Below are 15,209 nucleotides of genomic sequence, written 5' to 3' on the forward strand. Positions count from 1 at the left end.
CTATAGTCCTTTTGTTGTAGGTCAGTCCACTTACCGCTTAGCAACCTGGCTTCAAAACTTTCCTAGGGTCATCTAATATTACATGATGATCCCCTCTCCCCCTTGCTGCTGAACATTTCTGTTCAAGAACTGGTTTTTGATTCAGGATGTCCTGTGGCCTGGAGTTACTATTTTTGCCTAAAAGCAATACACCCTCCTTAGGGCAGTAACTTTGCTTCTCTAATTATGCTCCAAGTCCCTTTGCAAAGGAAACATGCCTCTAGAGACAAGATTGTCAGGTTAAGATAGTAGGTTTTTCTTCTTTATACCTAAGCTGATATCAAAAATCATTAGAATTTGTTTTTTTCACATTGTACATCATAATCATGCTGGTAATAAAATGCAGTATTGGTGATCAAACACAAGCGATAGATAACTGGAACCCATAAGTGAATGTAAGGAAGTTGCTTTGTGAGTTTGAACTTTCACTTGTAGAGGAATGACATGGCTCTGAAATAGAAGGTACCAGCCAAATAAAAATTCTGTCATAGAGAGATTAGAAATAAAGAATGGTTGAATGTTTTTTTTCATTCTCATACAAATTGGATGCATCTAATGTTAAAAATTCTTGCTTTGACTTCTGTGTAGCAAGGGATTGTGCCTTGTAACTACTTACAGCCAATGGAACTGCAGAACCAGCCTGTATTCCAGGTGAGAGCCCAGTGATTTTGTTGGTAAGAATTAATGGTAAGAAAATGGATTGGATTTGCTTATCAAAAAATGAAGCTGCATAGTATCTCCATGCTTCCCTTGCATATTATTTAGGACTTCTTAGCTAAACTATCTCTTTCTAGCTAGCAACAGTCAGGGCTTTTTTTCTCATAGAACGCTCGGAATGGGCACCTTTTTTTTTGCAACAACAACAAAAAAGTTCCGTCTGAAAGCCTATTGCAGGGCTAGGCAACCTTGGCCCTTTTTTATGACTCATGGACTTCAACTCCCAGAAATCCTGAGCCAGCCACGCTGAGGGAGAAGAGAGAGGTTTCCAAGCACGCCGCCACCCGTGACCCCAGCAGCGCCGCCCCCCACCTCCTGCACCCACCAAGATGAGAGTTCCAGCACCTTTTTTTTTTAAGAAAAAAAGCCCTGGCAACAGTAAACAGTAAAATGGTACCTGGAAATGGGGAATACTACTCTGCCAGTACACAATTAAGATTGATCACAAGGTTATGACTTGGAGAGGATTTAATTTTCCTGCTTTGTTCAGTTGGGCTTCTTTAGGAGAACATTCACTATATCAATAAAATAATCATTCCAGGTTTATTAGGAGTTAAAATGTACTCAAGTAAGTTTTTATTCAACTAGTTACCCATTGATTTGTCATCCATCCATCCCCAGTTAGCTCATGGTAGCCTGGAGGTATATAAAGCTATTCTGTTTCCTTAGATACAAGATTAAGATTGAGGGAAAAAAATAATGTTCAAGCATCCTCCCCACTGATAGGACCTATTAATCTGTCATATGCTGACCTTCATTTTAAAGAGATGGTGTGAATACAATTTGTGTCTTATCCATGGAATTCCTCTCTACAAAGCCCAAGAGATAGGAGTTCAGGACAACTTAGCCAGATGAAAAAAGTGGCAAAGATTCACATCAGACAGAAAGAATGCTCTCTTCTAGGAGTGTATCTTTTTTTATGGAGTTGTATATGACAAATCCAAACCTGGACTACTACTCCCAACAAGCTGAGATCACCTCACCTGTTTTGTGTTGTATATTTTGTGACAGTTCAATCACTGCATATACTACCCTCAGGACTCTGACAAGCTATTTCCATTCTCTCCAGGAAGAAAACAACAAAGATATAAATATCCCTGCTCCACCAAGCATTGCTGCTCCAGATTTCCCTAACCTTCCTTCAAGTGAGTAAAAACCACAAACAGGAAATAATTCTGTTTTGTGGTAGTTTCAGGCTATCACAAAAGCTATCTGCAAATCTATTCTCCCCCCCACCCTCCAACATAGCTGTTAAAGCAGATACTTACTCTGCTCTGTCTAAATTCTCCATCTTTACGAATTATGAGAAGGAAGTATTAACATAAGCATAAACTGCAGTTCTGATTAATGATAATAAACTCTCTTCAGTATTGTAATTTCCAGTTCTATGTTATACCATATTTATGAATACCAATTTACAAAGAGACCATAGGAATCATTTAACAAATCATGATTTAAATCAAGCAATGCAGTCTAAAGATGGTGTTATTTTTTTAAGAAATATTTTTATGTAACAATTGTTCTGCTTTCTGCAGGTCACAGAAGAGAACTGAAGGTATATATATGATTTCCTTTCATTGTGAGCTTTTGGACAGGCAAAACAGCAATAATAATTGCTGTTAATTAAAGAGCTAATAGGTTTCCTAATTCCACAGAGGACACAGCATCTTATACAAATATTTAAAAGTAATATATAAACAGGGCTATCATCTCAAATTATGCCTCTCATAAAAATATTTACTCAGTACAAACAATTTTACAGCCCTGGTGGTGCACTGGTTAGAATGCGGTATTGCAGGCTAGCTCTGCCCACAGTCTAGAGTTTGGTCCTAAAGGGCTTAAGGTTGACTCAGCCTTCCATTCTTCCGAGGTTGGTAAAATGAGGACCCAGATTGTTGGGGCCAATATGTTGACTCTGTAGGTGCTATTGCTATTGCTAAAATGTAAACTATTATACTGTAACTAGTGGTTTGAACATGTGCTTGTATAGGGACTTGTGCAGGGACTTCATTTTACTTTCAGAAATGAAACTTGCAAGTATATTCTCTTGAATACAAGTTATCTTGTTTTCTCTTTGAAATTAGCAGCCTAATAAGTCGGGGGGGGGGAGTGTTTCTTCTGTTAAAACCATTAGGAGCTAGAAGTTCTTATTGTTTAATTGCACAAGAATTTAGTAGCAGATTCTTATTTTATGCCTCATTTTAAAATAAATTTGTTAAGAATTCTTTTTGACATTAGATATTTTTACAGGTTTTGTTTTGTGCCGCATAATATCCTTGACTTACATATATTTAAGGATGTGCAAAAAAATTAAAATTTCAAATTCAAAGGACCTATTTTAAGTACAAGACAGCCACTTTGTTCTTTGAATGCCACTTCAGAAATATTTCTGAAACCATCTACTTCATACTTGAAACATGTCATTTGAATTAGAACTTCAAATGCTTTGCACCATTATAATACATATGTTGATGTTTTAATAAATATTCAAGAAATATTTATTGGGCAGCATGCAAATACAAAAATAAAAAAAATGTATTGCTGCCTCTATATACCTTTCATTTTAAATGGCACTGCAGCCTTTTCTGCTACTTTCACCAGTTTTAACCACTGTAATGCCTGAAGTACATAACAGAATTTTAGCATGACTTTTCATGCAGATGCTTCCCCTCCATATGACCCTGGAAAATGCAAATAGGCTACTGGAAATCATGAACTTGTCAGGCTCTTGTATTTTTTCTTACAGTTTGATGCATCTCCAACACTTTATATCATCAAAGTGCATTACAAATTCACAATAGCCCTGCATGTGAGTCCCAACCTATCTTATAGCAGCCTTTTAGAGAAGGTGTGTAAGAAACTGGAACTCTCTCCTGAACACACAACACTGAGGTAAGCAAGACCACTCAGCAGCACTTCGCTCCTAATGAGTGGGATGAAGCCTTTTGGTCCTCACCAAGTTTTCTGTTGCTTAGCTATCAGACAATAGATGGCAAGGACCAGAGTCTGAATGAAAATGGAATGACAACCTTATGGAACCATGCAAAGAACAACTGCTTGACATTGTGGTGTATCACCAATGAGGTAAGATAGTCTAGTTTAGAAAGCAATATACCATGTTGGGGAGCGCCACATATAATTCCTTGAGAATATTTTTTTAAAAAAATTTAGATCAGTAATCTCTGAAAATTGCATCTAAACCACACAGAAATCTTTTGACTGTAAAAGTTAAAAATGCTACTGATATTATTCTGAAATAATAATGTAAGATGTTTAGGAATAGGAGTAGATATTTGGCACCTACCAGTTTGAAAGGTACATCTGGAAAAATGCTGTATCATTTAAGGTAGCTAAATAGGGCCTTTATTAATTAATTATTTTTCCTTTTTTTCTGTTAAATTTCGTGCTCTGTTTTTTTAAAAGCTTAATATATGCATGCACATAAATAACAGCAATTCAAGCAGTTATAATGAAGGCACTTTTTTGAAAAAAACCAAACTTCTAATTATGAAAGCATCAAGAGATACTTAAAGATATTTTTTCTCACATTAGATCAGCAAACATAATTTAATGGAAAATGGTGAGGAGGCACAGCAGAAAATACTAACACAAGTTATAGCGTGTTATACATATGAAGCCACTCAGGCAGAAGATCTGGAGTTTCAGAAAGGGGATATAATTGTTGTTCTGGCCAAAGGTAAATTTTATCTTAAACTATTGAAACTTAAAAGTGATTTGGGACATTATCTTTCTCCTTCTACAATTCCTCCATCTGAAACTTTAACTCCAATTTTTCATCTTAGCAATACTGTAATTAGCTCCAACTACAGGAATCTGCAGCGTACACATTTACTTCGACTTCAGCCCCTTGTTTTGCAAGTTCAATGAATTTCATTTGGAATGTGTTAATTAAGTGTTGGTAGATCATACTGTGAAGAAAGTTTCCAAGTTTTAGCACCTTGCACAGAAGTTCTTTCTGGAGCTCAGATTCACAGCTCTTCTTTCTTGGAAAATAAATACAGTGCTGTAGTATTGATCTCTTTTCTCATGACTTACCATCTTTACAGCTCCATTTTCCAACCAGTTATCTTTCTCAATGTTGATTGCCTTGAAATATTGGCTCTGGGCATCTTGCATTTCCTCACTTCTGTTGCCTTTTTTCAACCACCTCTTCATTTCCTTTACATACACCTGTGGCAATGTGTAGTTCATGCTATTAAAAGAGATGGACAGGATGTCTAGATGGTAGCACAGCAACTGAGAAGCCTACAGCTTCTTAGCTCAAAATTCTTAGAGCCTTGGTGCAGCAGTGGGCTAATGCCTCCTTAAGTAACACCAGCTACCTGCAATTAGTGCAGGTTCGCATCCCACCAGGCTCAAGGTTGACTCAGCCTTCCATCCTTCCGAGGTAGGTAAAATGAGGACCCAGATTGTTGGGGGCAATAAGCTGACTTTGTAATAATGCCACTGGGGGGGGGGGCGAAAGCCCTAATAAGCAGGCATATACATAGAATGAAGGCTATTGCTAAGCACATTGATTTGTGCTTAGATTGTAAGCCGCCCTGAGTCTTCGGAGAAGGGCGGGATATAAATGGGATTAAAAAAAATCATACTGAGTAGGGTTTAGACTTTGTATTTGAAAGCAAAAAGATGCTCTGGAACACACTGGGGTACAGAACTACAACTACTAAAACTAAACACAACTTTTCTCAGGATTGGGTTGCATTAGGCAAGTGTGCAACCCCAGAGAAAGATGCAGCTGCTGAAGAAAATACAGATATGTACAATGCGAACACCTTTACGTGCTCCAAATCATTTTTTTCCCTTTCAATACAAAGCACTGCACAGCCCTGATATTAAGTCTTACAATCCCACAACCCTATGCTTCTATTGCAGAATTTACTTCCCCCCCCATATTTCCCAATTCATATACATTTTGCATCAAGCAGGCATTCACACATTTTACCAACAAATGCATTAATATTTTTACCAAAACAGTAGCAAATTAGGCTTCTAACTTCTGACAGTAATTTTAATAAAAACTCCCGCTTTTGTTTTAATGCCTTAACACTATTGCACACATAGTCCCATCCTTTAATAGCCGTATTCTCCCTCACAGAAAAGTTCAAGCAGCATTCCAATCAATCACAATAGAGCCGGAAGGAACCTTGAAGGTCTTCTTGTCCAACCCCCTGCTCAAACAGGACACTATACCATTTCAGACAGTTGGCTGTCCAGTCTTTTCTTAAAAACCACCAGTGATGAAGCACACAAAACCATGCCCCCTCCAGTCCACCAAAAAACCTCCCCACAGAACCGGTCCCTGGTGCCTAAAAGGTTGGGGACCTGTGCTCTAGACTGGCCATACCAATTCTTACAACTGTTGTTCATGTTGTTCAAAGCACCAGAAGGCAGGATAAGAAATAATGGTTGGAAACTGATCAGAGAGAGAAGCAACCTGGAATTAAGGAGAAAGTTCCTAACAGTGAGGACAATTAACCAGTGGAACAGCTTGCCTTCAGAAGCTGTAGGTGCTTCATCACTGGAGGTTAAGAAGAGACTGGACAGTCACTTCTTTCAGATGGTATACGTTCTTCTGCTTGAGCAGGGGGGCTGGACTAGAAGACCTCCAAAGTCCCTTCCAGCTCTATTCTATTCATGTTTTTGTCTCCAGCCCCTTGATCATCTTAGGTGCTCTTCTTTGTACTTTTTCCAAAGTCTCAACATTTTTTTGTAATGTGGTGACCAAAATTGGATGCAGTATTCCAGATGTCTTACTAAAGCTTTATAAAGCGGTACTAATACTTCACATGATTTTGATTCTATGCCTGTTCATACAATCAAGGATTGTATTAAGTTTTTTGGTTGCTGCTGCACATTGCTGGCTCACGTTTAAGTGTTCGTCCACTAGGACTCCAAGGCCCCTGTTATTGTTTTTGAGCTTAATCTGTACTTGAATCTTTGGTTTTTCCTGCCTAGGTGTAAAACCTCTTTTCTCCATATGAAATTTCATGTTGTTGGATAGGGTCCATTGTTCAAGTTTGTTAAGATCTTTTTGAATCCTGAGCTTGTCTTCTGGGGTGTTGGCTATTCCTGCCAGATTAGTGTCATCTGCAAATTTGATGAGTTTCCCTTCTATTCCCTCATCTAACTCATTTATGAAGATATTGAAGAGTAAGACAGAACCTTGTGGTACCCCACTGCTTCCTTCCTTCCATGTAGAGGTAATACTATTAAAGACTACTCACTGAGTAGTTTGTCAGCCAGCCACAAATCCATTTGGTGGGGATACTGTCTATCCCGTATTTTTCTAGTTTACCAAGAAGTAGGTCTACTTTGTCAAATGCCTTGCTGAAATCTATGCACTCAGCATTTCGCTGGTCTACTAATTTAATCACTCTTATCAAAGAACGAAATAAAATTGGTTTGCCATGATCTGTTTTTAACAAACCCGTGCTATTAGTTATAACTTTGCTTCTAAATGTTCACAGATGTTTTTTTAAATTATTTTTCCAATATCTTCTCAACTATTGAAGTTAGGCTGATTGGTCTGTAGTTTTCTGGGTCTTTTCAATTACAATGGTTCAATTACTGAGAGTTCCACAATTAAGCCATTTATACCATTACCAAATCCCAAAGGCTTCTCACATATTTTTTTTGCAGAATTCCACATGAAGCACCCATCTTTGAATTGAATTTCCCATTTCATCCTTAATGAATGATGCTTATGATTCAATCTTATTTTATCTTATAGTGAATGAAGAGTGGTTGGAAGGCACGTGCAATGGGAAAGTGGGCATTTTCCCCAAAGCATACATTGAAGAATACAATCAAAATCTAGACAATATTTCTGAAGAATAATTTGAAATCCCACAAAGAACTGAGAAAATCATTATTTTTTCCAAAGCAACTCATTCATTATATCAAAGTTTTTCCTTGCCAGTTGAAGCTCTTTTTTCCTTGCTATTATTTTGATTGTGTATTATGCTTAAATGCTTATCGTTTATAACTCTCCTATATTATACTTTACCTAAAGTGACAGCTATTTGCAACTGGATCCATGTTTAATAGCAGTATTTTAGTTTCCATCTCTGGCAACGTTCTTTACTGTCAATAGAGTTATCATGTCCAAACATAGGAAAAATGTATCTTTTAGATCTCAAAATGTTTGGCTACCTTCTGTTATGGCAAATAATGTTAAATGTTAAATACCGCATAGCAGAAGCAAATAATGCGCCATGAAGAAAAATGGGCAGAAGCTACAGCTGCCTCAATTTCTGCTTCAAAGGTACATGTGCAAATCTAAGATTGAACCGCCAAATCTTAGATGAGAGCTGCAATTATGGAAAAGCATAATCTGAAGGTATTCCATCTCTAGCAAGTGATAATAATTAATTAGCTCAACTGCTATATAGTGTTTTATTGAAATAAAATTACGTTTAAGGTTGTTGAAAAGTAGTACAATGTTCAAGTGTTTGATTTTTGCCAATACTTCTTTAAAAGATGTAGTTTTGTTATATTCTCTATAAAACACAATGTGTATTTTTTTCCAACTACTATTAACACAAAAAGCAACTCCTTAATAAAAGGGCTACTACCTGTAGGTGGTTCCAAAGAGTTTAGTCTGCCAAACCTTAACTATCCAACTCTAGAAATCCATTTAGTACTGAGTGTGTGTGTCTCTCAAACATTGCCAAGTCTTCTGTCCAACTCAGTAATTGAAATAATACAACACAGCTGGTAAATAGCTTTTTTCTTGCTGTAGAAGATGCAACGTTTGCTGTGCTTCACTTGCTGTATGCATTACTCACTTGCTGTATGCATTACTCTATAAATCCCTTCTACTTGTTCATAGAGATATCCTCTGCCACAAAGAAATCAGTTGAGTTTCACAATCAAGAAATAATTGGTTAAAGAAATGTTACTACACGAGGCTGGCTGTAGAGAACATGGTTTAATTAAAGGCAAAGCTGAGTTCAGCAGCTGCAGGTCTCGCACAGACAGACAAAAACACAAAAGAAGCTTACGACACAAACCAGTTTTCTCTGTTGGGGGTTCTCCTTCCCTCGAGGTTCTAGCCACAGCAGGGCGTGTGTGTAAAAGGGTGGATGGGGAAGGGAGCCCTGCCTTAAAAAGATTCCAAAAAAAAAACATTCCAAATACCAGATTTCTCATGCAGAAATGGGAACCGATGGGTCGGGATTCTGGCACTGTGGAGAGCGTGAGATCATGGATCTGGTTAGGTTGTCTAGAGTGCAAGAATCAGTGGCTGTTCAAACACTGGAATGTTGCAGCTGCTGGGGTGCACAGCTCAAATACACAAACTTGGGAAAAGGAAGAGGGACGGAAGCTGGCTTGAGGGGACAGGGAGCTAAAGAAGCACAACTAGGGCAAGAACTTCATCCTTGAGGGTTGGTTTTTTATTTTTATTTTTACGTTTTCTAAAGAAAGTTTTTTTAAGCAATATAACCCAGAGCAGCAACACCGCTTGCACAGGGAGTTCAATTCCTATCCTAGAGAGAGCATTGCCTCATTCAGCTTCTTTTTATATATAGTCTATTTGGGGCTGTTCCCCAATTCCAGTATCACTTGTGGACTCCGGATGTGCTTTGCTCTGCAGCTGTTTTTTGTGGTTCATAGATCCTGAACTGATACACATACACATACGTACTCCGGCATTCGCAAGTTTAAAATATTTAGATTGTTTCCATAGGTACCCCAGGAAACAAATAAAAAAAAATAAAAAAGGTAAGAAAAAAAAAAGAAATGTTCTTGTTTCCTATGCAAGAAGAGTTGCAGCCTTCCTTCTGCTCAATAAATATCAAGTTCAAACTTTTCCCCCTTTCTGCATCCTTATTGGAACAAGGGGGACTGATAGCTGACTGCATGGGTTCCCTCTCAGGCATCTTGTTGCCTTGAGCTTCCATTCTGTGGACATATACTTAATGGCAAAAGAGACTGCCTATATTGTTCTGTCCAGACTAATTCCTTTGCTTCCCATTATCTTGCTAGAATTTGGTGGGATGCTGCATATGAAGAACCAAACTACAAGCAACCAGCAGGGTTGGGATAGGCTAGAAAAAGGGGCTGGGAGGGGAAAAAAAAGACACAGAAAGCTTCTACCTACCTACATAAAGGAGTCAGGCTGTGAATGCACAGGCCAGCTTTGCCATTTCATCAGACTGGTCACTACGCTATCATAAAATGTACAGGAATCTGAACCATTTAACTTAAAAACCCCATAGCAGCAGTGTGCTGCCCTGAACAGAGGGCTGGCAGTGGCCACTGCATGTGAGTACTGCTGGAATCCTTAACCCATTCACAATTGTCCAGACTCAACCTTTGAAGAAGAGGTGGAAATGACACTGGAGGGACCAAATTCTCCTTCGTGAAACTCCTTACCTAACGAAGGAGACCAGACACCTGCCCTTCCGTCAATTTACCACTACCCAACTCTGGCTGGCTGGACCAGTGACTCGAGGGGTGCTACACACTGACTAGAAAGCACATTTGTGTATGGAAGAATTCAGTGTGATCTTACTACTGAGACGGTAATAATTCGAAATTTAGACGTTGAGGAATAAATTTCAACTACATTCTCAGTCAGCAAAGCTATAGGTAATAGATTCCTATTAGGTTCCCCAATACTGAGGAAGAGGATTGAGAAGTTCTCAGTGGCTTCTTCCATCTGCTCTTCTTTCCCATCTTTTTATTTTCCCACATGGCTGGGCACATGCACGATGGAGGAGGTGAGAGGCGGTGATATCAGGTTACTGTGAGATAAACAGCAGTCCCTCTCTCCCTCCAGAGGGCCCTGGTGGGATGGGAGAGTTCCTGGTGTTGGTTTTCCATTGCACTGCATTCATTTTTGTGCATACTCAGTGGGTTGGTGGAGCACTTACGCCCTCCTGACATCAAGCAACAGAAGAGAGGCTGCCACGTGCACAGAACTGTGTGGGACAGTCCTGTAAACCCAACATGCCATGATGTATGGAGCTTTCGATTGCAAAGGTTGCCACCTCTTTTGTTCTCAGTGTGGTGGATTCATGGCACCTTGCCCACGTTGCTGCTTTTGCTTCTGCTGCATCAACAGTTGCTCCAGAGCAGAAGGTCCAGGATGCATCATAGAACTGGACCAGATAGACTAAGCAAAGAAACAAACACCCCATAAGATGAAGTTGGAATCTGATGCATAAAAAGTGCATACTAAAAATATCTCAAGGCACTGCTTATTTCCTTACTAACTTCTCTAGCTTTTCCTGTCTCTGACTTACTGTTCTTCCTGGCACAGTATGGCTGAACCTAGCCTTAAAGCATCATAAAATATATTCGTTAAGAATTGAAATGCTTTGCCACCACAACTTATCCATATGCAAATGATAAATACAATAAATATGTTGGGTACTTGAAGGTAGTCTGATAAGATAGTCCCTGACTTACGGCCATCTGTTTCACAACCATTAGAATTTATGATTGTGCTGGAAAAAGTGACTTATGACTTGTTTGTTTGCACTTACGACCATACCAGCATCCCCACGGTCACATGAGCCCAATTCAGGCTCTTGGCAACTGACATGTACTTATGACAGTTGAAGCATGCTGGGCCAATGTAATCACCATTTGTAACCTTCCCAGTGGCTTCTGACAAGCAAAATGAATGAGGGAAGCCTGATTTGCAGAAAATCAAGCACGGTCATGTAGTGACTCAACGAGCATGCTGCTTAGCGATGGAAGTTGTGGTCATAATTGTAGTTGTAACTAAAGGACTATTAAGTACCTATAGTTACATCTTAATTGTACATACTTCACAGACAAATAGATCACAATATAATTGGCAAATGGCAAGAATCAGAAAAATATCGCAAAGGATACATCATTAGCATTTCAGAATCTTGCCATATTTAATGTATAACCTGACAAAAAAGGGGACAGAGTCAATATGCAGCTCACCTTCAGACTTTCCATAAGGACAGCTGATGAATCCTCTATGGATGGGTCATGGGCTGACCAGGTACCGCTATGGGTGCTGTTTGGGTGCCAGCTACTCTCTGAAGAGGATGACGTTGCTGGGAGATAGTCCAGGCCAAAGCCTCCCATTGCTGAACGAGAGCAAGAGTAACAGTTAAGTGTCCCTGAAAACCACTGAAATTAAACTGACGCTAAGACCTTTCACTCACCTGGCTTATCTGTCTTCCATCGATCTGTTATCCTTCGATCCCTGTTGTCTGGAGTCCCAATGGGCCCAAAGTTGGAGAATGGAATTGAATTATGGTTGTGAGTTGGAGGAGAGCTTGGCAAGCTGCTTGGGTTAGAGGAGTGAGGAGACTGGCTGGCTGGTGTTGAATGATCTATGGAACAGCAATTTAGAAAAAAGTCAACTTGGTGATCTCCTGATTTAATCTCTTTAGTTTTATGCAAGATTTTGGTTTTATTAATTTAAATTTTGGACTCACTTTTATTCATTAATGGACAAACGCATAAATGATTTTGGACTCTGTGAGCATTATAGATACCAAGTTTTCTTTGCACTAAGAATATCACAAAGATTGCAAATAGGTTTTCAGTTCTCTCTCTCACACACACACTCACACACTCTCTCTCTCTCTCTCTCTCACACACACACACACACAGAGAGAGAGAGAGAGAGAGAGAGCGCACCCATATACGTATATAAGTAGAAACATAATGAGCAGGTGTATGTTGACACTAAAAGGAAAATTACTTAGAAAAGGAAAAGTGTAATATTTGCTGAACAATTCAATGGAAAGTTGAAGTTCTATGATATTCCTACAATAGTAATGGGAATGAGTGTTGGGTTGCTGAGCAAGTGGTACACACATTATCCTCTGGTTATATGTTATAGGCGACAAAGGGAATGCTGGAGGCCTCACCTGAGCTAGCTGGAAGAGATGGAGACCATGGAGTACCTTCAAAAAGAGAATAAAGTGAAGTCTCCTGGTGAGCTACTGATGGTGTAACCTCGGCTTTTGTGCTGGCATTGAGGTTTTTCCCATAAACTTCATTGAACATGCTGTTTGGATATCTTTCCTATAAAATTGAAAGAAAGAACACAGGGATAAGAAAGGAATCAACTTGGGTCACACCAGACCAATTCAATATATTAGTACAGTATAGTACTATTAGAGGGTATGTCCATGTTGCTTTTATCCAATATTTCTGAAGTAGATAAGATTTACTTCAGATTTTTAGAGTTTACAGTAAAGGTACCAAAAACCGTTTAGCTTAATAATGACAGTAATTAATATTAAACACCAAAGGTCTCTTTGCATATTACAAGATATTTATCTATTTTAAATGACATGATATAAGGGCTTAGATATAACCTGGGTAAAATAAGGAATATTGCTATGCACCATTCTTGGCTCTTAAATGAAAAATAAAAAAGTAAAAAAATCTGTAACAGTATACTGGGTCAAAATTAAAAAATCAGATTGCAAAACAAATACCAGACAATTGATTTGTAAACATTTATTCATAACATATATTAAAACTGTGATGAAATCAATCAGTCAGTCAGTCAGTCAATAAGAAAGCAAAATGAAATGTGCTAGGATAGTATATATTGTATTGAATTGTTTAGACGTGGCAACTGAACACACCACTATCATGCCTCAAAATACACAGGCATTGTGCCTAGTTTTCACATAAGTTTGTATTGGCAGGGCACCTTCAAGCTGTTTTAGGAGTCTAATCACCACACAGGATGCACAGCTTACAAGGATAAAATGTGCTGTGTTATCCATACATAGCTAACATACCATGAAACTCCAGCCAGAGACAACTAGCATGCTACAAGGGAAGCTACAGCCTAAAATTACTTTCACCTTATGGTATTACTATATTGGACGGAGGAATATTCCAACATGAGAGCTCTCCCTTCCATCAAAAAATGGTTCAGACCAACAGAGTTAACTACTATCAGTATAAACAATTTGCAATGATTTATGGCTCATGTCCTTGTTATTTGCGGGGCCATCTGATGCAGAGATTCCTCTTGGTTGAGAGGACAGAATAAGAATTTCTACCCCCAAGAACTTAACATAAAGAGTGTCCAGGAACAAGCTGTTTGCAGTAGCTCCTCTGCTCTGGAATGGCCTACCCCATGAAGTTATGATGGCTCTTCTGATCACATTCCAGAAAGGAGAAAAAATGAGCCTCTGGGGTAAAAGATGCTACCTAATCGTAGGCAATTGCTCATGCGGCATACAGATTTTAGTCTGAATGCATGTTGTAATATTTTTCTTTTTTTAAAAAAATGTTTACTGTTATGAGGTAAAAGCCTTCCAGCATATAAGTTCAAGTACTTATGGCTGCATGTATGTATGTATTTATGTATAAATAAATAGCTAATACACATACACACTAGACAGATCCATTCCCATAGCACTGGCTGATCTCAACCAGCCTGTAGCTACCTGTGCTTGTTCTCAAGGTCTTTTAACCTGGGTAGCTTTAGTAAGCACTGTAGGATTGTCCATAGCAGGAAGCCAGCCTGGAAGAGCTGGTTTATTGAAGAGACTCCAGATTGGCTAACCTTGCCACATTGTCTATTAGACTACTGTATGGTACTTGCTGAAGCCAGCCAACCAATGTGGAAGCCTTCCAGCATATGAGTATAGAATCTAGGTATTACTTGCCACCTGTCTTGAGTAAAGATCGTGGGCAACGCATCCTGCAGAAGGCAACTGATACTGCTCCCTGACTGCGTCTTTCTGGCACTGGCTAGCTGGCTAGCCCAGCTCCTAGTCTTAGAAGCAAGAGGATCTCTACTGCTTCCAAAGCAGCTTGGAAATGGTTCTTTGTTCAAAGCTCTGCTAAGCTATTTCTTCAGAGCAACACATGCTCCTAACAAAGGGACAAAGCTGTCCAGAAGAAAAAAAGAGAAAGTTGTTAGTTACCTGATTAAGAGAGAAGCCTGTGAGCGATAGGAAAGATGGTGACTGTGACATCAGATCTGATGGTTTCTCCAACAGTGATTTCTTCAGGACAAGGGAAAGAGAGCAATAAAGCTTGTTATCGACTTACAAGTCAGTTAATATAAATATAACAGAGTGGGAAGGGTCCTGGGAGTTCATATAGCATGCATGAGAACAAGAATCATATTAAAGATCCTTGTATAACTTCTTTTACTATATGATAAGGCACTTAAAATAAACTGTGTAAAACAGATATGAATAATTTGATTAAATTGCAAATGATAGCAAACAGTGCAGTCAGTTGCATGTGTAGCTCTCAAAAAATGGCAATTCATTTAGAAAATTTCATACTAAAACAATATGCTTTAACACCTCGTATGGTCAAGGAACCATAAAATTGCAGTTTATCAAAATATTAATTAGGTATGAATGTATGACATATTCAGACTAATCGGGCTCTGCTTAAATAAGGAGGTTTAATATCTGAATTAGTATTTCCATAACCAGAAACTTGGT

General features: G+C 38.8%; 2 protein-coding genes across 6 annotated transcripts in view; one reads left to right on the forward strand and one right to left on the reverse strand.

Annotated features, from left to right (window-relative positions):
- NCF2 (neutrophil cytosolic factor 2) overlaps nucleotides 1–15,209 on the forward strand; it is a 518,710-nt gene that overhangs the window by 20,724 nt on the left and 482,777 nt on the right. The window contains exons 9-15 of one of the 3 annotated variants that reach the window (XR_014492066.1): nucleotides 628–690; nucleotides 1,826–1,901; nucleotides 2,292–2,311; nucleotides 3,503–3,648; nucleotides 3,732–3,840; nucleotides 4,309–4,453; nucleotides 7,511–7,952. Coding sequence is in view for 2 of the 3 variants with exons in the window: in XM_083359090.1 (XP_083215216.1) it covers nucleotides 628–690; nucleotides 1,826–1,901; nucleotides 2,292–2,311; nucleotides 3,503–3,648; nucleotides 3,732–3,840; nucleotides 4,309–4,453; nucleotides 7,511–7,617 (666 nt within the window). In the remaining variant the exon portion in view is untranslated. Of the gene's footprint in view, nucleotides 1–627; nucleotides 691–1,825; nucleotides 1,902–2,291; nucleotides 2,312–3,502; nucleotides 3,649–3,731; nucleotides 3,841–4,308; nucleotides 4,454–7,510; nucleotides 8,490–15,209 lie in introns of those variants that run through there. The other 2 variants (XM_083359090.1, XM_083359091.1) reach the window with 2 other exon arrangements.
- SMG7 (SMG7 nonsense mediated mRNA decay factor) overlaps nucleotides 8,696–15,209 on the reverse strand; it is a 69,782-nt gene continuing 63,268 nt past the window's right edge. For 2 of the 3 annotated variants that reach the window (XM_083359067.1, XM_083359066.1), the window contains 5 exons: nucleotides 14,676–14,756; nucleotides 12,648–12,804; nucleotides 11,934–12,104; nucleotides 11,707–11,855; nucleotides 8,696–10,900 (listed from right to left, as the gene is read on the reverse strand). In XM_083359067.1, the coding sequence (XP_083215193.1) occupies nucleotides 10,787–10,900; nucleotides 11,707–11,855; nucleotides 11,934–12,104; nucleotides 12,648–12,804; nucleotides 14,676–14,756 (672 nt within the window). In that variant the 3' untranslated portion in view covers nucleotides 8,696–10,786. The remainder of the gene's footprint in view (nucleotides 10,901–11,706; nucleotides 11,856–11,933; nucleotides 12,105–12,647; nucleotides 12,805–14,675; nucleotides 14,757–15,209) is intronic. The other variant, XM_083359068.1, reaches the window with a different exon arrangement.

Source organism: Vipera ursinii, assembly GCF_947247035.1.
Source record: "Vipera ursinii genome assembly, chromosome: 3".
NCBI classification, from domain to species: Eukaryota; Metazoa; Chordata; class Lepidosauria; order Squamata; family Viperidae; genus Vipera; species Vipera ursinii.